Genomic DNA, 23,236 nt, shown 5'->3' with positions numbered 1-23,236 from the left:
TCATGCAATGGCCACGGAGGTCAGAAGAGGGCATCCGATCCCCTGGAACTGGAGTTAAGGATGGTTGTTAGCCACCATGTGGGTGCTGGAATTGAATCCAGGTCCTCTGCAAAAACAGCCAGTGCTCTTAACCGCTGAGCCATCTCTCCAGCTGGGTTTTTTTTATTTTTTTATTTTTTCTTCTTTTGTGGAAGAAGGGTAGGAATCAAACCTCAGCCCTAATGCATATACGATAAACACGTTCTATCTTTAAACTATGAAGTGACATCACCAGCACATACTAGTCTTTCTTTAGGCACATAAACACATACATAGATATAGGCTTATTTTAGAAACAATTTCGCTATGATATTAATAGTTTTATATTTTTCATTTCACATTACATAATAGTGAAAACCTTTCATCATTCAATATTCTTTAAGGACATGCTTTGTATTGGCTGAAAAAAAAATCTATCATTTGGATGAATCAAAATTTATTTCCCCATTATTTCCACTTTTCAATTCAATGAACTGATATTGTATTATTTATATTTCTTTAGGGAATGATTTGTTCATGTCTTACTTCTAGTTCAGTATCGAAGACACAGTATTTTATTATTGCCTTCACAGGTTTTTACATGTATTTTTAAAATATAATCTAACTTAGTAATATATTTGTAGAAAATATTTTAGGCAGATTGGGTTTGAACTCTGACAAAAAGATAAATTATGCCTCATATGCAAATGCAAACCTTTTAAAAGTTTACATTGAATCTAGTAGTAGAGATCCTATTTTTAAATGGAAAATTCAGATAATAAACAGCCTATCACAGAAGATTTGGGGGAAGGGATTTTCATAAAATGAATGAATCCATGATGAAATTAAACTCCCCCCACCCCCCATGATGAATGAAAAGGCCAACAATGACTGGAATTCATCTTTCACTGAGGTTCCTTCCACTTGTCTACACTGAGTACACACACCCATATGATCATTGGGTTGTCCCATCTCATGAGCCCCTGGATCTGAACCCAATTCTACTCATTTCTATGGAACTCAGCATCTCAGCATTTACTTTTTTTTGTTTGAAACAGGGTCTCACACTGTTGTTCAAGCTGGTTTGAAACTCATGACATATCCCAACCTGACCTCAAATTTAGCAGTCCTGCTAGAGTGCTGGGATTATAGTTGTGCACCATCACACCTGTCTTAGACTTTTATGTCTTTGTAAGAGGCTAACAATACCACCTGGTGTATTAAAAAAACAGTTTCAAGTTCTTTCTATATATACCATAAATTTTCATAATCAAGATATGAGGGTTGCATCACTACCCTTGAGGTGAGAAAGAACTGTCATCTTTGTGTTATCAGATTTGAGGACCCTGAATGGAACAGCCTAGATCTGGCTGCCTTGTCCCTCATCCTTCCAGTGCTCCTCCTTCTCAACCTGCTACATATGAGCAGCATGCACCTGACCCCATCCCACCTCTCCTGTGCCTGGCACAGCACATGGCTTCTGTTCATCACAGTGGTGGTCAGCAAACGGCGTGGTCAGAGTACCAGATCAGTAAGAAATGAAAAAAACATAGGCATTATAAAACTATAAGGATAAACATAATATAAACTATGAGAATTTCTCTTTAGAAATTACTGAGGAACAGGGCTTGCTATCCACACATGACAAGGCTCTGAACAAACGCCTTCTTCCCCTGTAAAAACATATGCCATTATAAAAAAAAATTATTTGACAGCTATACATACACCAAAGATATCTTCTCTAATAGGAAATATACAAAGGATGCAGAGCACAAATGTTAAGTCAACCAGTAGAAATGGTAAATGAAAAAATATTACGTGCTATTTGTGAAGGCTGCCACCTGGTGGACCCATCCAGCTATGGCAAGAGCTACCTGAGGCTTATCAATGAACTTTTCCTGATGAATGAATGACCTCTTAGAGAAATTCTGTGAGAATTATTTTTTAAAATAATAGCCACAGTAGCTCAGCCAGAAGACAGATGTCCAATTAATTCCACTCTTTTGAAAGTCTTTTCCTGATTAGTGCTCAGTGGGAGGGAAATGATTTTAAGCTGGCTGAACCACATATAATAGCTGAAGTCAGGCTATCAGGTTCTTCTCTCAATCTGCCTTTGTCAGTTTATCTACTGCCTTAGGTAAGTCACCAAGGCCAAGTGTTGTCTGTCTTTGCAAAGCACAGTTGAGGGGATGGGCTCTTCCTGTATCCCCTGTGTCTCGGGCCCTGACTCATATCCTCCATCCCAGTTCCAGTCTTCATGTAAGCCTTATCCTCACATGAACCGAAGCGTCAACCCACTAGACTTATTGCATACCTCACACACCTTGGGAGTTCCTGGCCTTGCACTTACACATCTACTCATGCTGCCTAGACTATCCTGCATCTGTTTTTTCATGCACTGAATTTCCAATCATCTTTCAAGACCTGAACAGACAACCTCCGGTTCTCTGGTGCTGTTCCAGGGCTTGCTGGTGGAGAGCCATATTTCTTTCTTGTGAGCTTTTGTCATGTTTACAGTCTGTTCCTTATGTTTAGCACTTTGATTGTAGCCTGGTGTTGCCACTGCTTCCTGCTGTGACTATAAGGGATTGGCAACTAGATTCATGTGTTGGAGCAGTGTGTGGTGGGTGTTGAAAGCACAGGCTCCATGTCACACTGCTGGATAGAAGTCATCCCCTTCCTAGCAGATAAGTGTGGCTGCCGTCTTTACTTCTCTCTGCATTAATTTTTGTATATGGAAAACGGGGACATTTCTATTTATGCCTCAGAGAGTAACTGAAGCTTATATGAGTTTGGAAGGTACCAAGTACTCTTTCTTCACTTGTGTATGTGTTTGCTTGTGTATGGTTTGGGTCAGAAGACAACCTTGGTTGTCCTTCCTGAAGTTCTGTCCACCTTGTTTATTGAGACAGGCTCTGGAACTCATCCAGTAGGTTAGCCTGGCTGGCCAGCAAGACCACAGTTCCTCCTGCCTCTGCCTCCCCAGCACAGAGATTATCAACATTCACCATATCCGGCCTTTAAAAAACAAAAACAAACAAACATGATTCTGGAGATTCAAACTCAAATCCACATGTTTGCAAGGCAAGCACTTTACCAAATGAACCTCAGCCCCTTACTGGGTATTTTTCTGTGTAATTTTTGGGTGATTCTTAAAGCTCTGTATATATCAGGGTCTCAACATATATGAGGATGATAATGATGTTATTTGATGGCCCCTATTTCACAACTGAATACCCTAGAGTTCATGTAAAGGAGGTTTCTGAACAAAGTTCTGGCAAGGTTTCAGCAGATTTTACTTACTGTAAGTAACTAAGATTTCAGTAAGATTTTACTTACTGCATCAAGAATTTAAACTAACAATCCAATCTGGCAGAATGGAAAGTTCCTTATTACAGAGGTTAACCTGATAGATTATCATTTGAACAGAGTCTATAACTAGGACAGTAGTTTCCATTCAGGACTTGGGGGGTAAAGAAAGACCATGAAGTTCTTTTAGAAAGATTGATGTTGCCCTATGGTCAATTTCTTGTGGAAGGGAATGTATGAAGGAGTTGAACTGGGTGACCATGATCACCACCCACTCATCCTGTCCTGTAAGTTTGGATGTTGGCTGGTGTTAGATGAGCCTCCCTGTACATGGAGGGCAGAGCTTCCATAGCAGGTCTACTCTGAAGTTGCATGGGGAAATGAGTTTAAACATGAAGCAGTGAACTGGAGAAAATGCTGTGTTCACAATCCAAAAGATACATATTCTATATTTCTACACATAAACATACAGCCCTATGGGACCATCTTTCCTTCTTTTTCTAAGGATGCCCTGAGCTACTCCAAATACTTAGTGTTTGCATGATGTTCTATACTTGCTATGAATAGTAAAACAGAGCTGCCACCCAGATGTTAAGCCAGGCATGGCACGTAGGCACCTACTGTTGATGCTAGTTACCTTACACTCTTTGTTCAACAATCGTTGGTTAAATTTGGAAGAAAGCAACATGATTACACAGTTCACTGGGGCGATAATTAAATCCCTGGTATCCTCTTTGTCTCATTACACTAGTTACTGCTCTTGAGGGCTTCTTTATGAACCAGAGAGAGGAGCTGCTGCTTGGATAAGTGACAGATCAGTCCATCAGCCTCACACCCTTTCAGTGGCTAAGACTAAACCCAGTAACAAAGCTTTAGGCTGTGGAAGGTGCTCCATGGTCAGTTCAGGTAAAGTATCACACAGAGAACCAATTGATTCTATGAAGACACTTTGCATGGTCAGTTCAGGTAAAGTATCACACAGAGAACCAATTGATTCTATGAAGACACTTTGCCAGAAATTGTTCAAATGTCACAGGAGCAGGAAGAGATGCCTGGAAATTGAGAATCATAGTAAGATACAAAATAAATCATAAGTGTGATCAATTATGCCTTGGGAAAATAAACAAAAATATATTCCCCTCAGTATTTCAGTTTATTTTTCTTTTATGAGCAGATGCATGATATTACATTCTTTTAACTTTTTAAAAAATCAGTAATTCTAAGCACCAACAGGATGAATGACAAGTAAGAGAGTTATTCTCTAGCACTAAACGTCAAGGTAAGCTAGACAAGGTCAAGGAACATTTAAGGGATAGTAAACTCCTCTGTCTACTACTCTTAATAGTCCCTACAAACCTGGAAGACTTATTAGATTGGATATAAGAGACAAAACTTCCAATAGTTTCCCCAGGTTCTTATCCACAAAGGGTGCCTCTGAGAGCCTCTGGGTTCCAGGGACCACAGGATCAAAGACTAGGGGTGAAGCAGCTATTGAGACTTGGGATTCTTTTGTGTTTCTTCTTAACTTTGGTCCTGGGAGCTTTAAGGCAATTTCAGGTGACTTTTACAGCCCACGAAACTCAAAATTACAAGTCCTGCTCAGCTTCCCATCTCTGGGATTCTTAACTGAGAGTGCTGTCCCACCCCCAGGTAGATAAATGGTGGTATCAAAGATGAATGCTGAATCAAACTAAAAAACCTCAGGTGAGAAGTTGCTGTGTGGTCCTTGTCCTTCCATTGTTTAATGAAATGCAAGGCCAAACTTTCATGACTACTATGAATTAATCAAGAGCGATAACTTATGTAGTAGCTCACTCTGGCGACCTTAGAATTTAGAAGACATATTGTTTCTGGACTATGAAACAGACTCTGCATCTTTTGAAAAATGCTCCCTGTGTGAGCTGGGCAAGAACAGAGATAGGAGGAGAAAAGTCATCTGACTTCATTTGGTTTGAAAGACACGTCTACTTTTCTGATAGTGCCTGTAAATTCCTCATTCAAGTTCCCCTTCAATGTCACTCTCCTGGGATGCCTCTCCCCACTCATAGAATGTTCCCTCCAAAAGTACAACATTCCTCCCTCCGCTTCTGCCTGAGCTAATTAAGTTGCTTTTCTTATATACATGTCCTGTTCTTTCTGAGAGCAAAGAACATTTCTTAATCTTGGCATCACCAGTGTTTACGAGGTTGTAAACATTTAAGCCATTCATATGGCTTTATGGTTGGACATATTTATCTTGCCTCCCTAATGGGTTCTTTGAGGCTCCTATCTCTCTGGCTGGTCATGCCTCACAGTCTTGAGCACAGTAGTCATGAAGTAAGAGGCTGTCCAAAAGTCATATAGGGAGGGATGGTGTGGTGGTTTGAATGAAAATGTCCCCCATAGGCTCCAAGTATTTGGACATTTTGTCCCCAGATGGGGGCGCTGTTTTGAGAGGTCTTAGAATCTGTGGCTATCCTGGAGGAAGCACATCACTGAGGGTGGGCTTAGAGAGTTCTTAAGCCTTGCCATATCTCCAGTTGCTCTCTTGTTTCCTGTGCCTGCTGGAAGATGTAGAGCTTAGCTTCCACTGCTCCTCCTCCAGCCACCTCTGCCGCCATGCCTCCCTGCCAAGACAGACTGTAATTCCCCTGGAACTGTAAGCTCAAATAAACTCTTCCTTCTATGAATTGCTTTGGTCAGTGTTTCTATCACAGCAACAGACAAGTGACTAATATAGATGGTATTTCTCATCACAGACAAATTAGCCTTTTCCTGAGAAAATTTATAATCAAATTTAGGTGCGTCCATCTTTGTATCCTTGATGTGATATTCTGCAGTCAGCAAGTCAGATATCTCAACAGACCTGTCTGAGAGGATGAGCATGCACAGGGGTTCTCTCTCTCCAGTTACGTTCCTGTTTTCTGTAGTCTGACAGCTTAGGTCCCACTCAGTGCCCTTTTTAAATAGGAACTGATCCCCATGGAAATGAACTTGGATATATGTATGAGGAGGGAGGAAAGCCTAGTAATGCTAGGGCTCCTTCTTCTCATCATTTATAGCACACATAACTATATCTAAAGTTCTGTCTTTAAAAGGAATGCTAATTCTTAAACCTTTATATCAGACTTCACAGCTAAATGAGTTTTTCTCCGCCTATAAAAGAATAAAACCTGCTGAAAGTTCCTGAAGAAAATCACTCTTAGAACTGATGATTCCCAAATGGATTCTACTATGTGAGGTACATAGAGAATTCTTACAAAAACAAAGAGAATTCTTACCATGTTCAATTTATAGTGGGAAGCAAACTTGGGAAACGAGAGGGTAGATTCAAGGACATCTGTTCACATGAAACCAGGTAATTCTTAATAGCTTCTTCGCTTTATGTAAAATTTCTAACTACTAAATACCTTTCCAGTGATGAGGCTGACTACGTGGTTGTGTCACAGAGAAACTGAGTCCTTTGTGTTAACCTACTGCTTCTAAACGGCCAGGACATAGGAAAATAGTACCTTCAGCAAGAGCTCGATCACTTCTGTGTGGACGAGTCCATGCACAGGCTCTCCATTGATGTGTGTGATCAGATCCCCAGCTTTCAATCCTGCCTGGTATGCTGGACTTCCTTCTTCTACATTCTAAAGCCCAAACGGAGAGTACATATTGTAAGCAAACAAACAGCTAACACTCACCATTTCTGCTGTCAGGATATTCCGAATCAACTTGCAATGATGCTAAGCTCTTAACAGAAACTCCAAAAGGCATGGCTCCTATTCTGCTATTTCTCTAAAATAAGAATTCCCATATTTAAAAAATAAAACTGAAGTGAATGAGAACATAACTTTTAAAAACAAGGCAAGAAAAAAACTAGAACTAAAAAGAACAGGGGCTGGAGAGATGTCTTGGTACTTTAGAGTGCACACTGCTCTTGCAGAGGACCCGAGTTTGGTTCCCAGCACCCATACCAGGCAGCTCACAACAGCCTCTAACTCCATCTCCAGGGATCTAGCACCTATGGCCTCTGTGGGCATTTGCATGCACACCCCTACACAAAGACACACATACATACACAGAATTAAAAATAAGATACTCTTTTTAAAGAATAGTAAAAGGATAGAAAGAGGATAGTCCTTAAGTCCATTAAACTGGTATGTAAGAGTGGGCAGTCAGGTACAGAAACTGGGCAGAATTAGGGGAAATGACTAGTTTGAGATAGATCAAATTCTACCATAGAGCTAAAAGGGAACGAACACTAAGAAGAAAATGACACTAGGCCCAGGGGCCACATAAACAGAACACACTGGTATCCACTGCTTTGACCAAGGATGCACTCTCCAGGCTGCTTAGAAAGGAAAGCAGACAAGAATGAGCCTTTGTTCTTACCCAGACAATGTGGTGCACGGTGTAGATGTCACTGTCTCCCACATACACACGGATAGCTCGGATGGTGAAACCATAGTTCTTCCCAGAACTATGAATCACAATGGGCTGATGTGGACTGGCAGAAGCTGCTGAAGAATCTCGGCTGGGAGAGGAATCCCGAGAAGAAGAGGGGTCCGAGGACAGGGAGTGGGGGGACATTGGACTTCCAAGGGGAGACACAGCAAACATGTCTGCAACAGAGAAGCCAGCATCAAAGCTGATCCAGGGCACAAAGACGCCTATCCGTGCAGCCTGCCCTCCCCAGGGTATGCCCTACCAGGAAAAGAAAATGTTTTCCAAGGGCAAAATAAGAACTAATGCAAAAAATACTGATGTTGGTACTTGGCACTGTCTACAAAAATGAAATCTGTCAAGGAAACACCAAAAGTGTTCCTGTTTTTACCAACTTTTCAATCAATATTCTAAAATTATGGTATTTAAAAGTTCCCTACACAAAGAGTGATTTTTGGCACTATTCTCCAAATCTCATACTAAACAATTTAACATAACTCTAAACACAATGACCAGAAAAACAATGATCAATTTTCCAGCTACTGTTTGCAATGTTACTGAGGTAGAATTGATTGACTAATTTTAATTGAGAGAAAAATAACATGTTTATAGGGTGACTTCCCTATAAACAAATTACTATGGTTACAACTGTTCTCTTCATATAGTATCTGCAAATGAAAATGTTTCTTCAAGGGTAAAGAAGATAAGTGTTAAAGCTAATCAGCATCTATTCCCAAATACCACTTTTACTGTTTCATAAGCAAACTTCTGTATTTTAAATATTTGCAATTCCTAAAGCTTGTGAGCTGAAGCCTCATGTCCAAGGTGATGGTATTTGGAGGTACATTTGGAAAGTATTTAGACCATGAGGGCTCTGTCTCTCCTGACGGGGTTAATGTGTTCCTGGAAGAGGCCTGAGAACCTATAGTAGATAACAAACTTGCTGGTGCCTTGATTTTGGATTTCTGTCTGAAAATGAACAACAAATTCTATTGATTGTTTATAACTTAACAAAGTGTATTGTGTTATAGCAGCTTGAGCAAACTGGGATATGAGCACATCTCTAATTACAGTTCACATCACTGTTCTATTTGAATGTATGAAGATCTTAACAAGTCATGAAATTGTACATGTGTCTAAGAAAAGACACAGCAGTCTTCAGAAGATGCTGAGGTTTAGAATGTGTCTTGGTTAGCACAAGGCTACAAGGTGCCCAGTGCTGCTGGAGACTCCCAGGGATGTGGCAAGCCCCAATGTGGTGAGAGTAAGATGAAAGCTTCTGTACTACTGTATTCCAAGTCTTGGGTTGTCTGAACAAGACTAAAGCTAAGTCTATCACTACTGGTATTCTTATTCTGACTTCATGTGCCATCCTGATTCCCTTTACTGCTACTTTATGTCAAATCCAGAGTCCAAGTGAAAAGAGGTCACTGGTGGTTGGACCAGTTCATGACAGGTGAGTGGAGGCAAGATAAGACTCAAGATTCAAACTGGAAAGGCTAGTCTCCCAATTCTTAACCTCATGGTATACTCCCTTTCCTCTATAAATTGTGTAACTTCCCCCCTTTCCCAAAGTGTGGGCTGCCTCACCTGCTTGTACAGGTAGACTAGACCACAGCAAACTTTACTTCCCTTTTGCACAGTGGCACTGGGTCTACCTTTGCAGTATGTAGGCCCATGCAGACCAGGGAGGTACATGTCTGCTTTCTTTACTGCCCAGCAAAGAAATCTGTTAGTGAGCACAGGACTATGCTCTTAAGCCTCTATTTATATCAAATTTCTTTTATACAAGTATGAAAATTTAAAAGTAAATAATACCTTTCACAACATAGTTTGTATTTTTCCCAATGTATGCCATCTATAAAATGATTTGGTTTCTAATTCCACTCTTTGAGTGATGTCATGATCACCAGAGGATCTATTTCATCTCTGCCAGTGGCATTACTACAAATTTAGTGATCGGTATATGCAAAACCAAGTTGCAGGAAAACATTAGCTTCTGACCTGTTTTGGAAAATTGGACTTAATTATGGCTTTATTGGATTGTAATTTGTCTACCAGTAGGAGAAAGTGCAGTTCAACCCACAGTGTTGAGAAAACTTCTCATTTCAACACTGCCCTTGAAGTTCTCTGCATCTCCAGAAATACAAAACTTACACTCTGTGTCTATTTCCTCATTCACTAGATGAGGGAAACTATACTTAGCTTTCCAACACACAGGCTCTAAATAGCGCTATAAAGTATAAACAGTACATGATCTAGAGAAGAAAAACTTATTTCAGGGAGGGAAATGTATTTAGCCTTGGGGGAGAAAAGGAAGGGATTAAGAAAATCAAAGAAATCCACAGATACAGAAAGTGCGATGAAACAGATGCACATGCCCTCTGGGAACCCCAGAGGTCTTAGAGGGAGAGTTCAGGGGTGTATAGGCAGAAGCTCTTCAGAGCTATTCTGGGATCCCACCCTTGATTGCTTCATGCAATCCTGCTTCTCAATCAGCATTCCAGACCAGGGGAGAAGGGAGGAGAGCACATGCAAAAACCACACAATTTCATGCGAGTTGATGTCTCTCTACCTCCTGGGATCATGAGGGACAGAGCACTGGCAGAGAGGGACTTTGTGACTTTCCCCGAGATTTTCTTTTTTTCTGTGCTTTCTAATCGCTGTCGAGCCATGTGAGAAGCGGATTCACTGGATGGCTTTGAGGAATTATCTGTACTGTCCACACACTCGCTTCGCCCATTTATCTGATCCAAGTGCTCTGAAAAACTGCCAACTGTACAAAGAAGAAGGAATAAACACGTTCAGGAAAATTTAGGACAAGAGAGGTGGAGCTAGGAAGGGAGAGTAAAGGATAAACACCGGGAAATACTTCCTCGTGGCTCCTAGGGTCAAATGTGCCAAACTGGAGGTGAGAAACAACTTGTTTGAGAAAGGTGCTGTGGAGGAGAAGAGATGGGAGAGATGGAGGAGGTATGCATTCAGGCTTTGTTCTCCCACACAGTCTGGTGATGCTCAATGAGTCCATTCACCTAGAAGACTAGCTTTCTACAATGTATATTTCCGAACCCTCTGAGACTCCTCCCATACTCTCCCACAGAGGCCGTGTTATAAACCCAACACTACCTTAGGGACACCATAATCACCCCCCTCATACCGATACTAATGATCATCATGAATGCCACTAATCTTTTTAACATAGGGATGCTATTTAATCCCTCTGTAGGCTATGTGTGTGTCACCTGCTCCAACTTCACAAATATAAATCATTCAGGCCCAGATATGTAACTCACAGAAGTTTAAACATGTCTCCCGTCCTTTCTAAATGCCTCTTTTCACTCTAAGCTTCTTGCAGATTTCAAAGGACACAACACAAAATACTGCTTACCACATTCCTTAATAGCTGGCTTTAATCTTCTTGACTTTCAATACAGACTGTCATACACCGATCCTCCCTAAAGTTATCCTCCACCCTCTTTAAGGCATACTTATTCTTTATATTTGTAAGTTTATTAGCACTTACACATACTGGAGTTATTTTTAAGTTAAAACATTTGGACTCCCCTGAGGACAGAAACACAGGATGGTGAAGTGGAGCATGACCAAGACTGAGGGTAAAGAAGATTACCTTTAATTACCTCAGATAGAGCAACAGGTTGCAACCCTCAGAGACAAACTGAGCAGTTACCTACATTAATTTCTCCTCCTCTTTACTCCGCAGGCTAAAAGCCTTCTGTATTTAAAGTCATCAATAATACATTTTTGTCTGTCCAGAAGAGGCCATGCTTCCCTCACAAATATCTGAAACTCTATGCTTACCAGATAATAACACAAAATTTAGAAATTCTCTATCACAAGCCTCCTGTGCTTAAAACTCCTCAGTGCTATGGTCCTAAGATCTATAAAGCATGTACAGTATGTAATGCCATTATAAATGAGTCTAAAAGACCCACTAGCACACCTTCAAGTGCTGCGACATGGCATCTTCTGCTTAGGACAGACTTGGCCTGAATGAACAGAACCAACATCTTGCCGGCACTATGACACACACGCCACTCAATGACATGGCTCTAGTCTGACCCTAGTCTGTGGATAGGAATGCTTTTCAGGTCTCTCTAGGAGGATGCCCAAAATGGTGGATGTGCATACAGAACACTTCATGGCCTGTGTGGATGGGAAAGGTTCATGGATTTCCACATATCCACTTGACCAAGGGAAGAGGACAGTCTTAAGGCAAACACCAACAACCTTCCATTCCTTTGTTAAATGCATTCTCTCATCAAACAAGGAATCGATTCCATTCCCTGAAAGAAATCAGTTGCTTGAAGGACTTGATCAAAACGGCTTCACTAGTCAAAAATTTCACCTCTCTAAACTTGAGGCTTCCTTCAGATGAACCACACACCCCCTTTCTCTTTCCAACTGGATTTGGATGACAGGAGAGCAAAACAAAACATGAAAATAAAAAGTGGAATCTCTTTATGGTGAGTAATTTGTTGGGTACAGTTGAACAGAGCAACTACAATTTCATGACTTCTACTTTTTAAGGATTCAAATATATTGTAGTCATGAAAAAAAGGGAAACATACCTAAATTTGCACTTTCCTAAATGCCAGGATGGATGCACAATTCCCACCTTCCTTGTCCCCTTCGCTTCCTTCCCCCAACTCATTTCGCAGCCCTGTCTCATACGCAGGTGCTTCTTTCTGCCAATGGTGGATAATGTCACCTTAATGCGCTCTAAATGTCAAGGGTTCCTTCTTTTTGATGGGGGAGCAATATAAAAATCAACAAATTTAATTTTACTACAGTCACGGTTTTCAGGTTCCCTAATTACCCTTGGCTGTAAGCAAATCAGCTCATCTCTCTATTCTGTGCGGCCCCCAAGGTCTTTGATTATTTTTAGTGTGTGTATGGGGGAGAGAGACTGAGAAAGGTAGGTTGACTCTATTAATCAAAATGCATGGCAGGACCCAGGCAGATATTTTTTAATTATGAAAGTAATCAATCAAGTGCTTAGACACCGCTTGCCTCCCCTCACCTCCTACTGCTCTATAGTGAATAGGCTACAGATACTTAGACAGCAACTTTTAAATAAATGTGAATCTACTCTGTGCAGAGCAAGATAACTGAGAACCAGATGCCACCTTGGTAACCAGGAATATAAAATACTGAGATGCCCACATTCGATGTGAATCTTAAGATTAGCTAAACATGGCCAGGAATCCTCAACTAATCAGATGTCCTTCCTGTACTATTTCTACAGTGCTCTTCTCTTAGCTTCTCATTTAGAATAAGTGGAAGTATCCAACATGGAAATAGAATGAAGGTGGAAAGAAATAGAGAACTCAACATTATTTTCCCCAGATCACTATAAGCATGTGAAATGCTACAGAGAAATCTAATTTTTTAAGATGATTTTTTTTTTTTGGTCTTTTTGAGACAGGGTCTCCCCATAGCCCCAGCTGTCCTGGAACTCACTATGTAGACCAGGCTGGCCTTGAACTCACAGAGATCTGCCTGGGATTAAAGGCTTGCATCACCATGCCTGGCCTTAAGATGATTTTTTAAAAAGCTTATACTGTGAATATTCAGTTTTAAACTGTTGATGAAAATTCTTGGAGTCATTTATGCTTATCAATATAGCATATTGGACATATAATAATAAAAACATTTGTTACAACAACCCTAAGTCAGAGCCTCCTTCACTTTTTTTAAAAAGTATAAATCCACACTGCTCCGCAGCAGGATATGCTGTTATAAGCCTTTCATAAACCAGATAATCTCTTAAATGCACCTCAAATCATGTTCTGAGGGATGTAAGCCCAAGTCTGATCTTCTAAGGAAGGCATTTCCATTATTAAGGGCCAGGAAGGAGTAATGAAACATTAAGCACTTTGAACACCTGTGAAGACACTATTCCTGTGGACAGGAAGGTTACTTCATGAAAAGGTAGCTGCAAAAATCCTGTCAAAAGACCCAGACACCTGATTGCAACTGCAGGGCGAGATGCTTCGGGAGTATCCTTGTCACAGACTGCAGAGTATCAACTATGTGTACTAGTTATTTCTGATGCCATCAGGCAGCACAGGAAGCATGTGGGATTTCTCACTTCCATCTTCCTCCTCAGATCTAACAGATCTAACTGAAGGTGTCTGGTGAGCCTCACAGCACAAGCTCTTTGCTACACTCAACTGTGAGCCTAATGGGCAGGGATAAGATGTTTGATACATGACTCTATCACAAAGGCTAACTCCTTCAAAGAAGTTGCCATCCAGTTCAGCACTGCAGGGAAAGTTGGCTTCACACTTCATCCTATGCGTGACAGGAGACGTTCTCAAGGGTAACTGTGATGACTTGATTGTGTGATGCTGTCCCTTACTCTAAGTTGGGTGCAGCTCTACTATAGGTTCCCATAGCAGGTTCTGCCTGTCACCAGAGGACTCCACTGAAGCTGGCAGTGAAAGTGCCCCAAGGTCCACTTAAGCCAGGTCAGTCTGCTGCATGGCCTGGTACTGAGGATAGGGCTATGACAGCTGATCTGAGTTTTTAAGAGCTGTCCCTCAAGCCTAAGAAGAGGGCCATGGAAAGAGTCTGGTTGTTAACAACACCTATTTTGATGTTCTAGCTGGGTGGGCTCAGGGAGCCACTTCTCAGTGTGGTGCAGGGCAGGTGGTGCTGTCACTTACCTGACAGCGTGGAGCTGCTGATGGTGCTGGCTGGGGTGGTGACCTCAGGCTCCTCCTGAGCACTCTCCTCAGGAGGAAGGACTGGCTTTTCTGGCTCCTCACGGGTGTCTCCAGGGCATGGGGCAACTGTATCTTTCTCTCCCTCTGTTGAGATAGCCAGTTTAGGAAGGAGGCCAGAGCTGAGCTTGCATCTGTTGCTTTCAGTATCTGAAGAGTTGGATGTTGATAACTGTTGCCTTAATTAGAAATAAGAACAGCGTCACACATATGCACCAGGAAACTGTTAAGGGCAAAGGTTTGAAAAAAAAACTAGGTAAAGAGAGAATTTGGATAAGGTTAACCAACATGTGTCTAGGGAAATGGTTCTTAAAATATGGTAACCCAGCATCAGCACAAGCAGGGTACTCCCTAGGAATACACGTTCTCAGCACCTGTTCCAGATCTACTGTATCAAGAACTTTGGAGGTAAGCCCAGCACCTGTGTTTTTTTAACAAGGCCCCCAATGTTTCTGATGTTCCCTGAGGTCTAAGAGCCACAGCATTAGGAGCCATTGCTTATGAGAGTACTTGGGAGGCATCTCACATACACTTCAGAGTATTCTGAACTCCAGCTCAATGTTTCTGTGGACGGCAAGGCTGTGCTTTTGGTTTTGTCCCCAGAGTCTTCTTTCTCTTCTCCTGAATTCTGAGTTATTCGATCTATACTGCTGAAAACCTGGAAGGCAAATAAATAATCATTGCTTATTAATAGCTTCTAAAAAGAGCTTGTCAGAAAAATCCCAGGTCATAGAAGAAATAAATAAAACCACCTGAAAATATGACCAAAGTGTGAACTGGGGCCATGGATGCAGGAAATACTTACAAGGTTGCTTATTTGCATGCAGAGATGAAAGGACTGTGTGTGTGTGTGTGTGTGTGTGTGTGTGTGTGTGTGTGTGTGTTTAGAGTGGTGAGCTATGGACTCACAGTCCTCTTTCACCATATCCCATGGACTCTGTATCTGAAAAAAAAATCCATAGGTGCACTGGGGTTTCTAGGTCTCAGGATGAATGCACACCTTAGACTGGCTTGGTGCTCAAAAAGTAATCAGAAAAACAGAGAAAAAATGTCGGCTGGCCATGCATCAGGAATGGAAAGAAAAAATGAACTGAAATTGAGTATAGTATAAAAATGAATAGTTTCAACATTTGGAGTGGGGTAGGTTCTAGGGGAAGAGGAAAGGTTGCCAGATGTTCTTGTTTGGTTGACAAATCAGTCAGACTGCTGCCTATGTTGGTGTAGGAGACTACAGCTTAAACAAATAGGTCTCGGTTCATTTCTGAATTTCTGTCTCACACAAAAGGCAGGTGGTAAAATGGGAGTTTAGCGAGCACAGCAGCGTGAGTGCATCCCACTATCACTCGCAGCTATTTGCTCTTCTCATAGAAACAGGCCGTTAGCCTCTCACTACCAACTAGAGTTAGAAAAGATTAGGCTGAAAAATAGGCAATAGGAAAAGTGAAATGCCTTCTGAAGTAAAGAAGTAAACAGTGCCTAGAGGGGGCTCTGATAGGCTAGAAGACAGGTTGTGCTGTGGGTTTCCACTGAATGTTAGCCAAACTTGTCCTGGCTCTAGGGCAGACTTGTCACAACCATTTCTAGGGAAATCCCTACTCCTCTGTTCCTATAAATAGAGAGGGGTAGCGTTGGCCAATTTGCAGATGCACTCTGGGTCATCACTTAGCATAACCTACAGAGCACATTAAAGTCACAAAATGTTATACAATAGCTAAACAACAATCATTCAAAATGCCATGGCAACCGAAAATAAGTAGCAACTGAAAACAGCAAAAGGGAGGAAGGGCTCCCTCTAAGTTTATTTCCATTTTCCTAAGGCTTTTTCCTGCCATAAAACTATCAATTTTCTTTGTTTTAAATCTCACCACTATCTGTAAAATGGCATCTTTATCAAGCATCTCTTTCATTATCTTCTACCTTTTCTAAGGTTCTAGCTTGGCTTCCAACTGCCTTATTAATATAACTTATAATCTCTATTACGGATTAAAATACTTTCTCATCTCATAGTCAGCTGTCCCTATGTATCTTGGCTCATGCCAAGAGCATGAGCTTTATTCTTGTGTTGTGCTCAGGGTTGTAGTAGGAGAGAGCTCTGCACACAGCAAAGCCTAGGCTTTTCCTTATAAGATGAAAGAAGCAGGGTGAGGTCTCCATAGACTGTACTTAGACACGGGACAGGCAAGCAAGTTCATCAGATAAACATCTGTCATGAGAAGATGCTAATGCTTACAAGTCTTTGCCTCATAAGAAAACAAAGCAAACAATAGCAACAAAACCCCTAAAGTCAGACCTTAATTTATGTAAAGACACACAGATACTTCTAACAAGTAGAAACTCCTGCTTATCAAGATAACAAGATCATTTTTCCTAAATGACATGATTTTTAAGCACTAGGGACCTCAGACCCCACAAAGGACAGGAGCTTTGACAGTCCAGCTGCTCTGGGCACCAGCTCCTTCCAAGTGGGAGATTCTCCCAGACCCTTTGGACGCTGATGTCCCACCCCACTTACTTTTGAAAACCTATGTGAACACGAGGAAAACTGCCTTATTTCCACAGTGAAGTCTTCATCATTAGTGTCATCTTCCTCCTCCGTTTCCATATGATGGTATTTCTCTGACCGAGCTGCAGAGAAATGTTTGGGAACAGTTCCAGTTACTCAGAGTTTCAGCTTTTCATATAGTTTAATTACCAGTGTCTGGATCAAAGCAACACTACATTTTCAGAACTTGTAGGTATGGGGTTGGAAAGGCTCAAAATTGGAGACAATTTTTTTAAACACAGTAAAGGCCAAAGGATGTCTTATGTCAGATAATGCACATACTATCAAAATAACTTGTGTCATCCTCCGATTCCAGTTGGGGAATAAATTCCGCCTTCTGTCTCAACAAACTGTTCCAGTCTAAAGAGCGGAAGAAGCGATGCTGTTTGACTTCATATGCACCACCTGGAGGGGGAGGGAGGAGAGGTAGAGAGGATAAACTAGCCTCCAAGTGAAGGTAAGTACCAAGTCTTAGGAACAATTTAAAATATTTATCAGCAGAGATATAAAGTAGTCATGGAAATCATACTTTTTTCATTTTACAAAACTTGAAAAAAAATTCCCATAATTTATCAGCACAAGATCTGATTTTGTTCACAGTAGTTGCTGTGGCACAGTTTTTCTTTGTTAATTTCTCCATGACTTGCTCCATTTTTCAAAGGTTAATGACATGGCCACTTAAAATCACATTATACTGAACCTGGGGAAATGGACGCATGTTGGCCCAAAGCAGACTCACTCATTACAAACCCAGAAAAATCCTAACAAGGTGCAAAATGTGCTCACAGCAATATTTCCTCTGGAGGTAAGACTAATAATGATGAATTTTTTCCTAAATACCATATAATGGTTACCATTCAATTTTATTGGATTGCTCATTAACATAGGTAGGAATTAGATTCTATGGCTTGGATGCTTAAGTAAGGAACTGCCAAATCTATCGTTAGATAGATTTACAATGTATTTAAGAAAAATCAATCACAATTGCTAAGGTTGAGGCTTCTGTTTGCCAAGCAATCATAGCAGCATTGTCTAGTGAGATGCTTAAAATGTATTTAATGATTATAAAGAGTGACTTAACAGGCCTCATTAAAAACACTAGTACAATATCTCATTAAAATAGAGGAAAGTACATATTATAAAATTGTATCAGGCCCCCACCCGACTACCAGAGCACACGCTGTAGAGAAAGAGAACAAAGATTCGACCCTGAAAAAGCTGTAGGAAGAGAGATTTCTCAAAAGACCACCAGGAAATTCTGATCAGCCTCACTGCCAAACTTTCCTTTAGGGGAATGGTAAAGCTGCTCTGTAGGAAGAGAGATTTCTCAAAAGACCACCAGGAAATTCTGATCAGCCTCTGCCAAACTTTCCTTTAGGGGAATGGTAAAGCTGCTCTCTGTGACTGTCACCCATGTCTCATGAGACACATCCTGTTCCCTGCAGGTACAAAGGGAACAGAATGGAAAAGACAAGCTAGGTGGAAGAGGAACTGTGGGTCTTCGTAGGGACAGGGATGCTATCTGCATGGTTCAAAGGCACGGCCCTGTCCACATGGGACCCCTGTAGCACAAGGCATATTTTCATGTGTTTTGAAAATAATGGAATGAAGGGAGAAGAGCAAAGAGGGAAATCACCCAGCAGAGGGGCCAACAGGTTGCTCTTGACAAAGCACGTGACTGATAATCATTACCCAAGAGTCTATGCAGGTGTCCTCTGGATTTCAAGCTTAATTCTGAAGTCTGATTAGATCACAGCTCAGTGACCTTTCAACTATGATCTGTGAGAAAACTCTGTGTTGAGTATTGAGGCAGGAGAGGACAGGGAAAACGAAGGGAACATGAGCAAGGAGTGTCCCCCAACCCCAGGAAATCGTTTATGTTCCTTACTGGCTGAGGGTCAAGAATTGCCACACAACTGACAAAAATCAAAACTTCCGTAAAGCCTGTCTGCGTAGAGATTTACGTCTTTTGCTGAGCTACAGCTCAAACCAAAGCATAAAAGCAGCCAATGAACCAAGACCAAAATGTATGATTTACACCCTTGCACCCTTTGATTTTACCCTCTGTACTCCTCTCTCATCCATAAACCTGAATAATAAACCACCAATAATTTGCACCAATAAACCACCTTACAATTTCATTTACAAAAGGAAATTCTTAAAAATAAACCAGTCCAATTTTTTAAGCTTTACTTAATCTTTGAATCTTGCTATAAATTACATCCTTTGAGCAGGCCAAAAGTGAAATTGAGAAGTCACAAAACTCATAGCTATTGTTAAGGCACTTATGTGTTTTTCTTAACAGCTGCACCCTGAATCTGCCTTGGGTGTGTAGTGTCCTTTCCTTCATAAACCCCAGCTTTGCTTCAAGCTAACTTGTCCTGAAATTCTTTACTGTGATCTAAGTCAGGATCTCATCTCCACCTGAGTGCAAACATCCTGTAGGAATTCTTTAGGCTACATATCTCCCTGGTAGTGTTGCAACCAGCAGGTTCTAGGTTTCTTCTAATTCAGTTATTGAAAATACCCCTAGATAAGGTAGGCATTCTTAGCTCCACTTTTAGATGAGGAAACTAAAGGAGAACAATGGTCCGTGCTGCAGTAGGATCTGCCAGAGTAAGAATGAGAAGGCTGTGCCCAGGTCTGTCTAAAAATACCCAGGCCAGCCTCAGTGCGATAGGCCCACCTTGACACACAGGGCTCCTGCTCTCACTGCCTCTGATGCACTGTCTCTCTGCATGAGTGTGAAATGGTTTCTGGGTAGCTGGGTCAACTGGCATGTCTGTTCTATAGCATCTCCACACACTTCATTCCAGACCATTCTGTACCCTGGTTCTATTTTAGCCCTCCAAACAGCTGCCAGTGTCATTTCCTTCTAATGCTCTTTTACTTGGAGAAGCAAAGCTTGTGTGCTGCCCTAATCAACTCCCCCTCCAAGATGATGATATGAGATCCAGAGTCAAGCTCAGATGAGCAGCCCATGATAGGCGTCTCTGGACTCTTGGCTCAGCTACGGTTCCACCACCATGACTAACAATGCAGCTGCTGCTCGTGGGGTCCTGTCAGTGACAAAGTTCTGAAATTATGGGCTGTTGAACTTCACCCAGAGAAGCAAGTTTCCAAAGCCAAGGGCTTGCATAGCCTTTCCAGACTACACTGCTGCCTATTAACTCTTCCATCTTCCTCTACCACCTTCCTATCTATAAGACTCAAGCTGATGAGCCTCTGCTTCCTTTCTGTGGACAAAGACAAGTGGGTCTTCCCCAAGCAGTCACAGTCATGGAGGCTTCGCCTCACATTTCTTTCCACTGGCCTTTGTGGCTTTCTGAGAAGTGGCTCTGAGATGAGGAAGAAAAGAAAAAAAGAATAAACAGGGGGAGATGATCTTTGGGTTACTGTTGATAAAAGTAGAGATGACAGCATCCTTCATGCAGAGACAGCTTTCATTGGAAGGATGCTTCAAGGTGGGAAGGGGAAGAAAAGGAAACTGCCTTGAGCCCTCTGTTATGCAGTTAGTTCCCTGTACTAGCTACCTACATGAACATCATTGTGTTTAGTCCCTATAAGAATCCTGAGGTGTATCCTATGCCCATTTCCATAGACTAGGAAACTGAGGCTGAGGACAAGAAACCACCCAGCACCTCAAAGCTAGTACCCAGGAGGCAGTCATATCTGAGCCAGTGCTAAGGTTCAGAAAGCCAGTCTGCCACTCAGCTCTCTGCTAGCTCAAGAGTATAGTTCAAGTCCACAGCAAGGCCCCAAATTGCAAGTTATGGCTTAGAGCATATCGTACTCCCTTGAGTTTCCTTTCATGGACATTTTCTAAACACCCACTATGCTCTTCACACCCTTTTTTCTCAGCCTCTGCAGTCTCTCAGACAAATGTGCATTAGCACATTTTCACTGTGCATTATTTTGCCAACTAAATGTATGTTAAACACAAATGCTGTCATTGGAACTAGCGTGGCAGGCCTGCAAGATCCTCAGGCTCATCTCAGGGGCCTACTGGGGCCTGTCACATTGGACCTGCCTGTTTGGCAATGGCATCTTGACAATTCTGAGCTTGGGTAAGGCCTTTAAATGTCTGTTTTGGGCTTCTGCTAGGGAATTTGTTCTTCAAACTGTCAGACTGAAAGCAGCTGCCAGAAAGAAAATGCAGAAAGATACCTTGCAGCACATGGTATAAAAATATGGATCTGCTGACCACCATCTCTGCCCTGTCTTGTCAAGTCAAGCCCAATCAAAGACTGTAGTATTCTTGGAGGAGGGGAAGGGCAGAGTATTAAGTGGAAAAACTCCAAACTGAATCTTGAGGACTTCAGGGAGGGGACTAAACTTCCTTTGGAGGTGTCCATACAAACATATTGTTAGTCAGATCATGGGCGCCCTTTTGTCTGGGTCAGTAATGGGACAGTTAACTAGATACCTGTATCATCACTGGTCAGTCTTAAAATATCACTGTTTTTCATATTTAGCCCAAGTAAGTAAAAATTATTCCTTAAGCACCTTCCCCTAACACAGTCTTGACACCATTTCTGACAGCTACTCTTAACTTTCGAACCATAAAGCAGATCTGACTGCAGGCCTTTGAAGGGGGGAAATAACAAGCTTGCCGTCACTTCAGACAAGTGGAGAAACAAATAGGGTGGGAAGAAACACTCAGTTCAAGGAGTAGTGGGCCCAAAGGTCATTGCACCACCGCTGTGCCATGTCGTAAGTGCCCCAAAGGAAAACAGGAGACTCAACAAGCCAAATAGCAAATGCCACACTGGCAGCATCACCTGGGGGACTTCCTTGTATGTTCACAATGATCCTTTGAGATGGGATTACGAAAGGCTCTTTCACACAGTGAGGAAATGAGGAAAACTATCCTTGGTCAGATAGTCAAGAATTAGACTTGGGCCATCTGACTCCAATTTGTGCCCTTAACCTAGATAGACAGTGGCTTTCCCAGAGAAATGTCCACTCATTCAATGGAAAGGGGAGAGGTAGCTCAGCTCAAAAGTTATTTCCAGCTGGGCGTGCTGGTGCCCATCTTGATCCCAGCACTCAGGAGGCAGAGTCAGGCAGACCTCTATGAGATTTAGGCCAGCCTAGTCTACATATCAAGTTCCAGGTCAGCTGGGGCTACAGGGAAATCATCTCAATAAATACATAAAGTGATCAATAGATAAACAAACAAATAATAAATAGAAAAATAAAAAGTATTTCCCAAGTAAGCCCTGATTTAAGCCTTATTGAATTCGCCAACAAGGGGCCTGCAAAATTTCTATATAAAAGGCCAAGCAGTGCAAATATTAGTCTCTGTGGGTCATAGAGTTCTTTATGACTGACCAGTTCTGCTGACATAACATGAAAGCAGTCATAGAAGATATGTCACATGAAAAGGTGTTGCTGTGTTTCCATTTCAGTAAACTTTATTTACAAAAAGATGGAAATGGTAATGGCCAGATTTGGCCCACAGACAAGTTTGCTGGCCTCTGATATAAAGTATTATCATAAACTGTAGTAATGCAGTGTTTTGGGTTTTTTTTTTTTGAGACAGGGTCTCATGTATCCAAAATGACCTTGATCCTCCTGCCTCTACATCTGGAGTGCTGGAATTGTAGGCATGTACCATCCAGCCTCGCCTATGGTGGTCCATATGTAAACAGGAACAGATCCTTCAAACAGAGGAATATGTGAGTCAGTGTATAGATTATTATAAATATTTAGAACTGTTGCAAATGATTGTCTTGGGGAAAAAACTAGGGAAGAGAATGATTTCTTCAGTCTTTGCTGGCATTTCTGTTAAAATGATATAGAATGAAACTGTTCAGAATAAACAATCCACCAAGCCAATAATTTTCACTGATAAAATTAGTTATGGGTTAGAATGTATGCATTTATATTTAACATTTTAGTTTCACTGAAACAAAGTCACTCAAGCCAACCTGGACTCTATACCAAGAGATCTTAGAGCATGTCTATTCAGAATAGAGGAAAGAAAAAGCAACACAAAATTGTTAGTTGTACAAGCAGGAAAAAAACATCAGCAAGAAACAAATGTACCATTTCATTTATCGTCAAAGGTAATGGTGCGTAATTCTCTTTCTTGGGTCATGGTGCTGATCACCATGAGAGGACAGCATGGTTCAGCCCCAGGCTCTTACTTCTAATAATTAGTTCGAGTACTGATAACCCATTTCAGAGCCTGTAGATAGATGCCTGC

The 23,236-nt window shown here is 41.5% G+C and overlaps 1 protein-coding gene across 8 annotated transcripts in view; it reads right to left on the bottom strand.

Annotated features, from left to right (window-relative positions):
• The window catches only part of Mast4 (microtubule associated serine/threonine kinase family member 4), a 648,204-nt gene that overhangs the window by 12,221 nt on the left and 612,747 nt on the right, over positions 1 to 23,236 (bottom strand). For 7 of the 8 annotated variants that reach the window (XM_029566302.1, XM_029566303.1, XM_017799580.1 and 4 more), the window contains 7 exons: positions 17,308 to 17,430; positions 16,996 to 17,108; positions 15,014 to 15,141; positions 14,427 to 14,662; positions 10,313 to 10,513; positions 7,687 to 7,916; positions 6,819 to 6,941 (listed from right to left, as the gene is read on the bottom strand). In XM_029566302.1, the coding sequence (XP_029422162.1) occupies positions 6,819 to 6,941; positions 7,687 to 7,916; positions 10,313 to 10,513; positions 14,427 to 14,662; positions 15,014 to 15,141; positions 16,996 to 17,108; positions 17,308 to 17,430 (1,154 nt within the window). The remainder of the gene's footprint in view (positions 1 to 6,818; positions 6,942 to 7,686; positions 7,917 to 10,312; positions 10,514 to 14,426; positions 14,663 to 15,013; positions 15,142 to 16,995; positions 17,109 to 17,307; positions 17,431 to 23,236) is intronic. The other variant, XM_008838831.3, reaches the window with a different exon arrangement.

This window comes from Nannospalax galili, unplaced genomic scaffold (assembly GCF_000622305.1).
Source record: "Nannospalax galili isolate Female #2095 unplaced genomic scaffold, S.galili_v1.0 scaffold518, whole genome shotgun sequence".
In the NCBI taxonomy this organism is placed as follows: Eukaryota; Metazoa; Chordata; class Mammalia; order Rodentia; family Spalacidae; genus Nannospalax; species Nannospalax galili.
The sequence above is the reverse complement of the archived record's forward strand: the minus strand, read 5'-3'. Positions and strand labels throughout refer to the sequence as shown.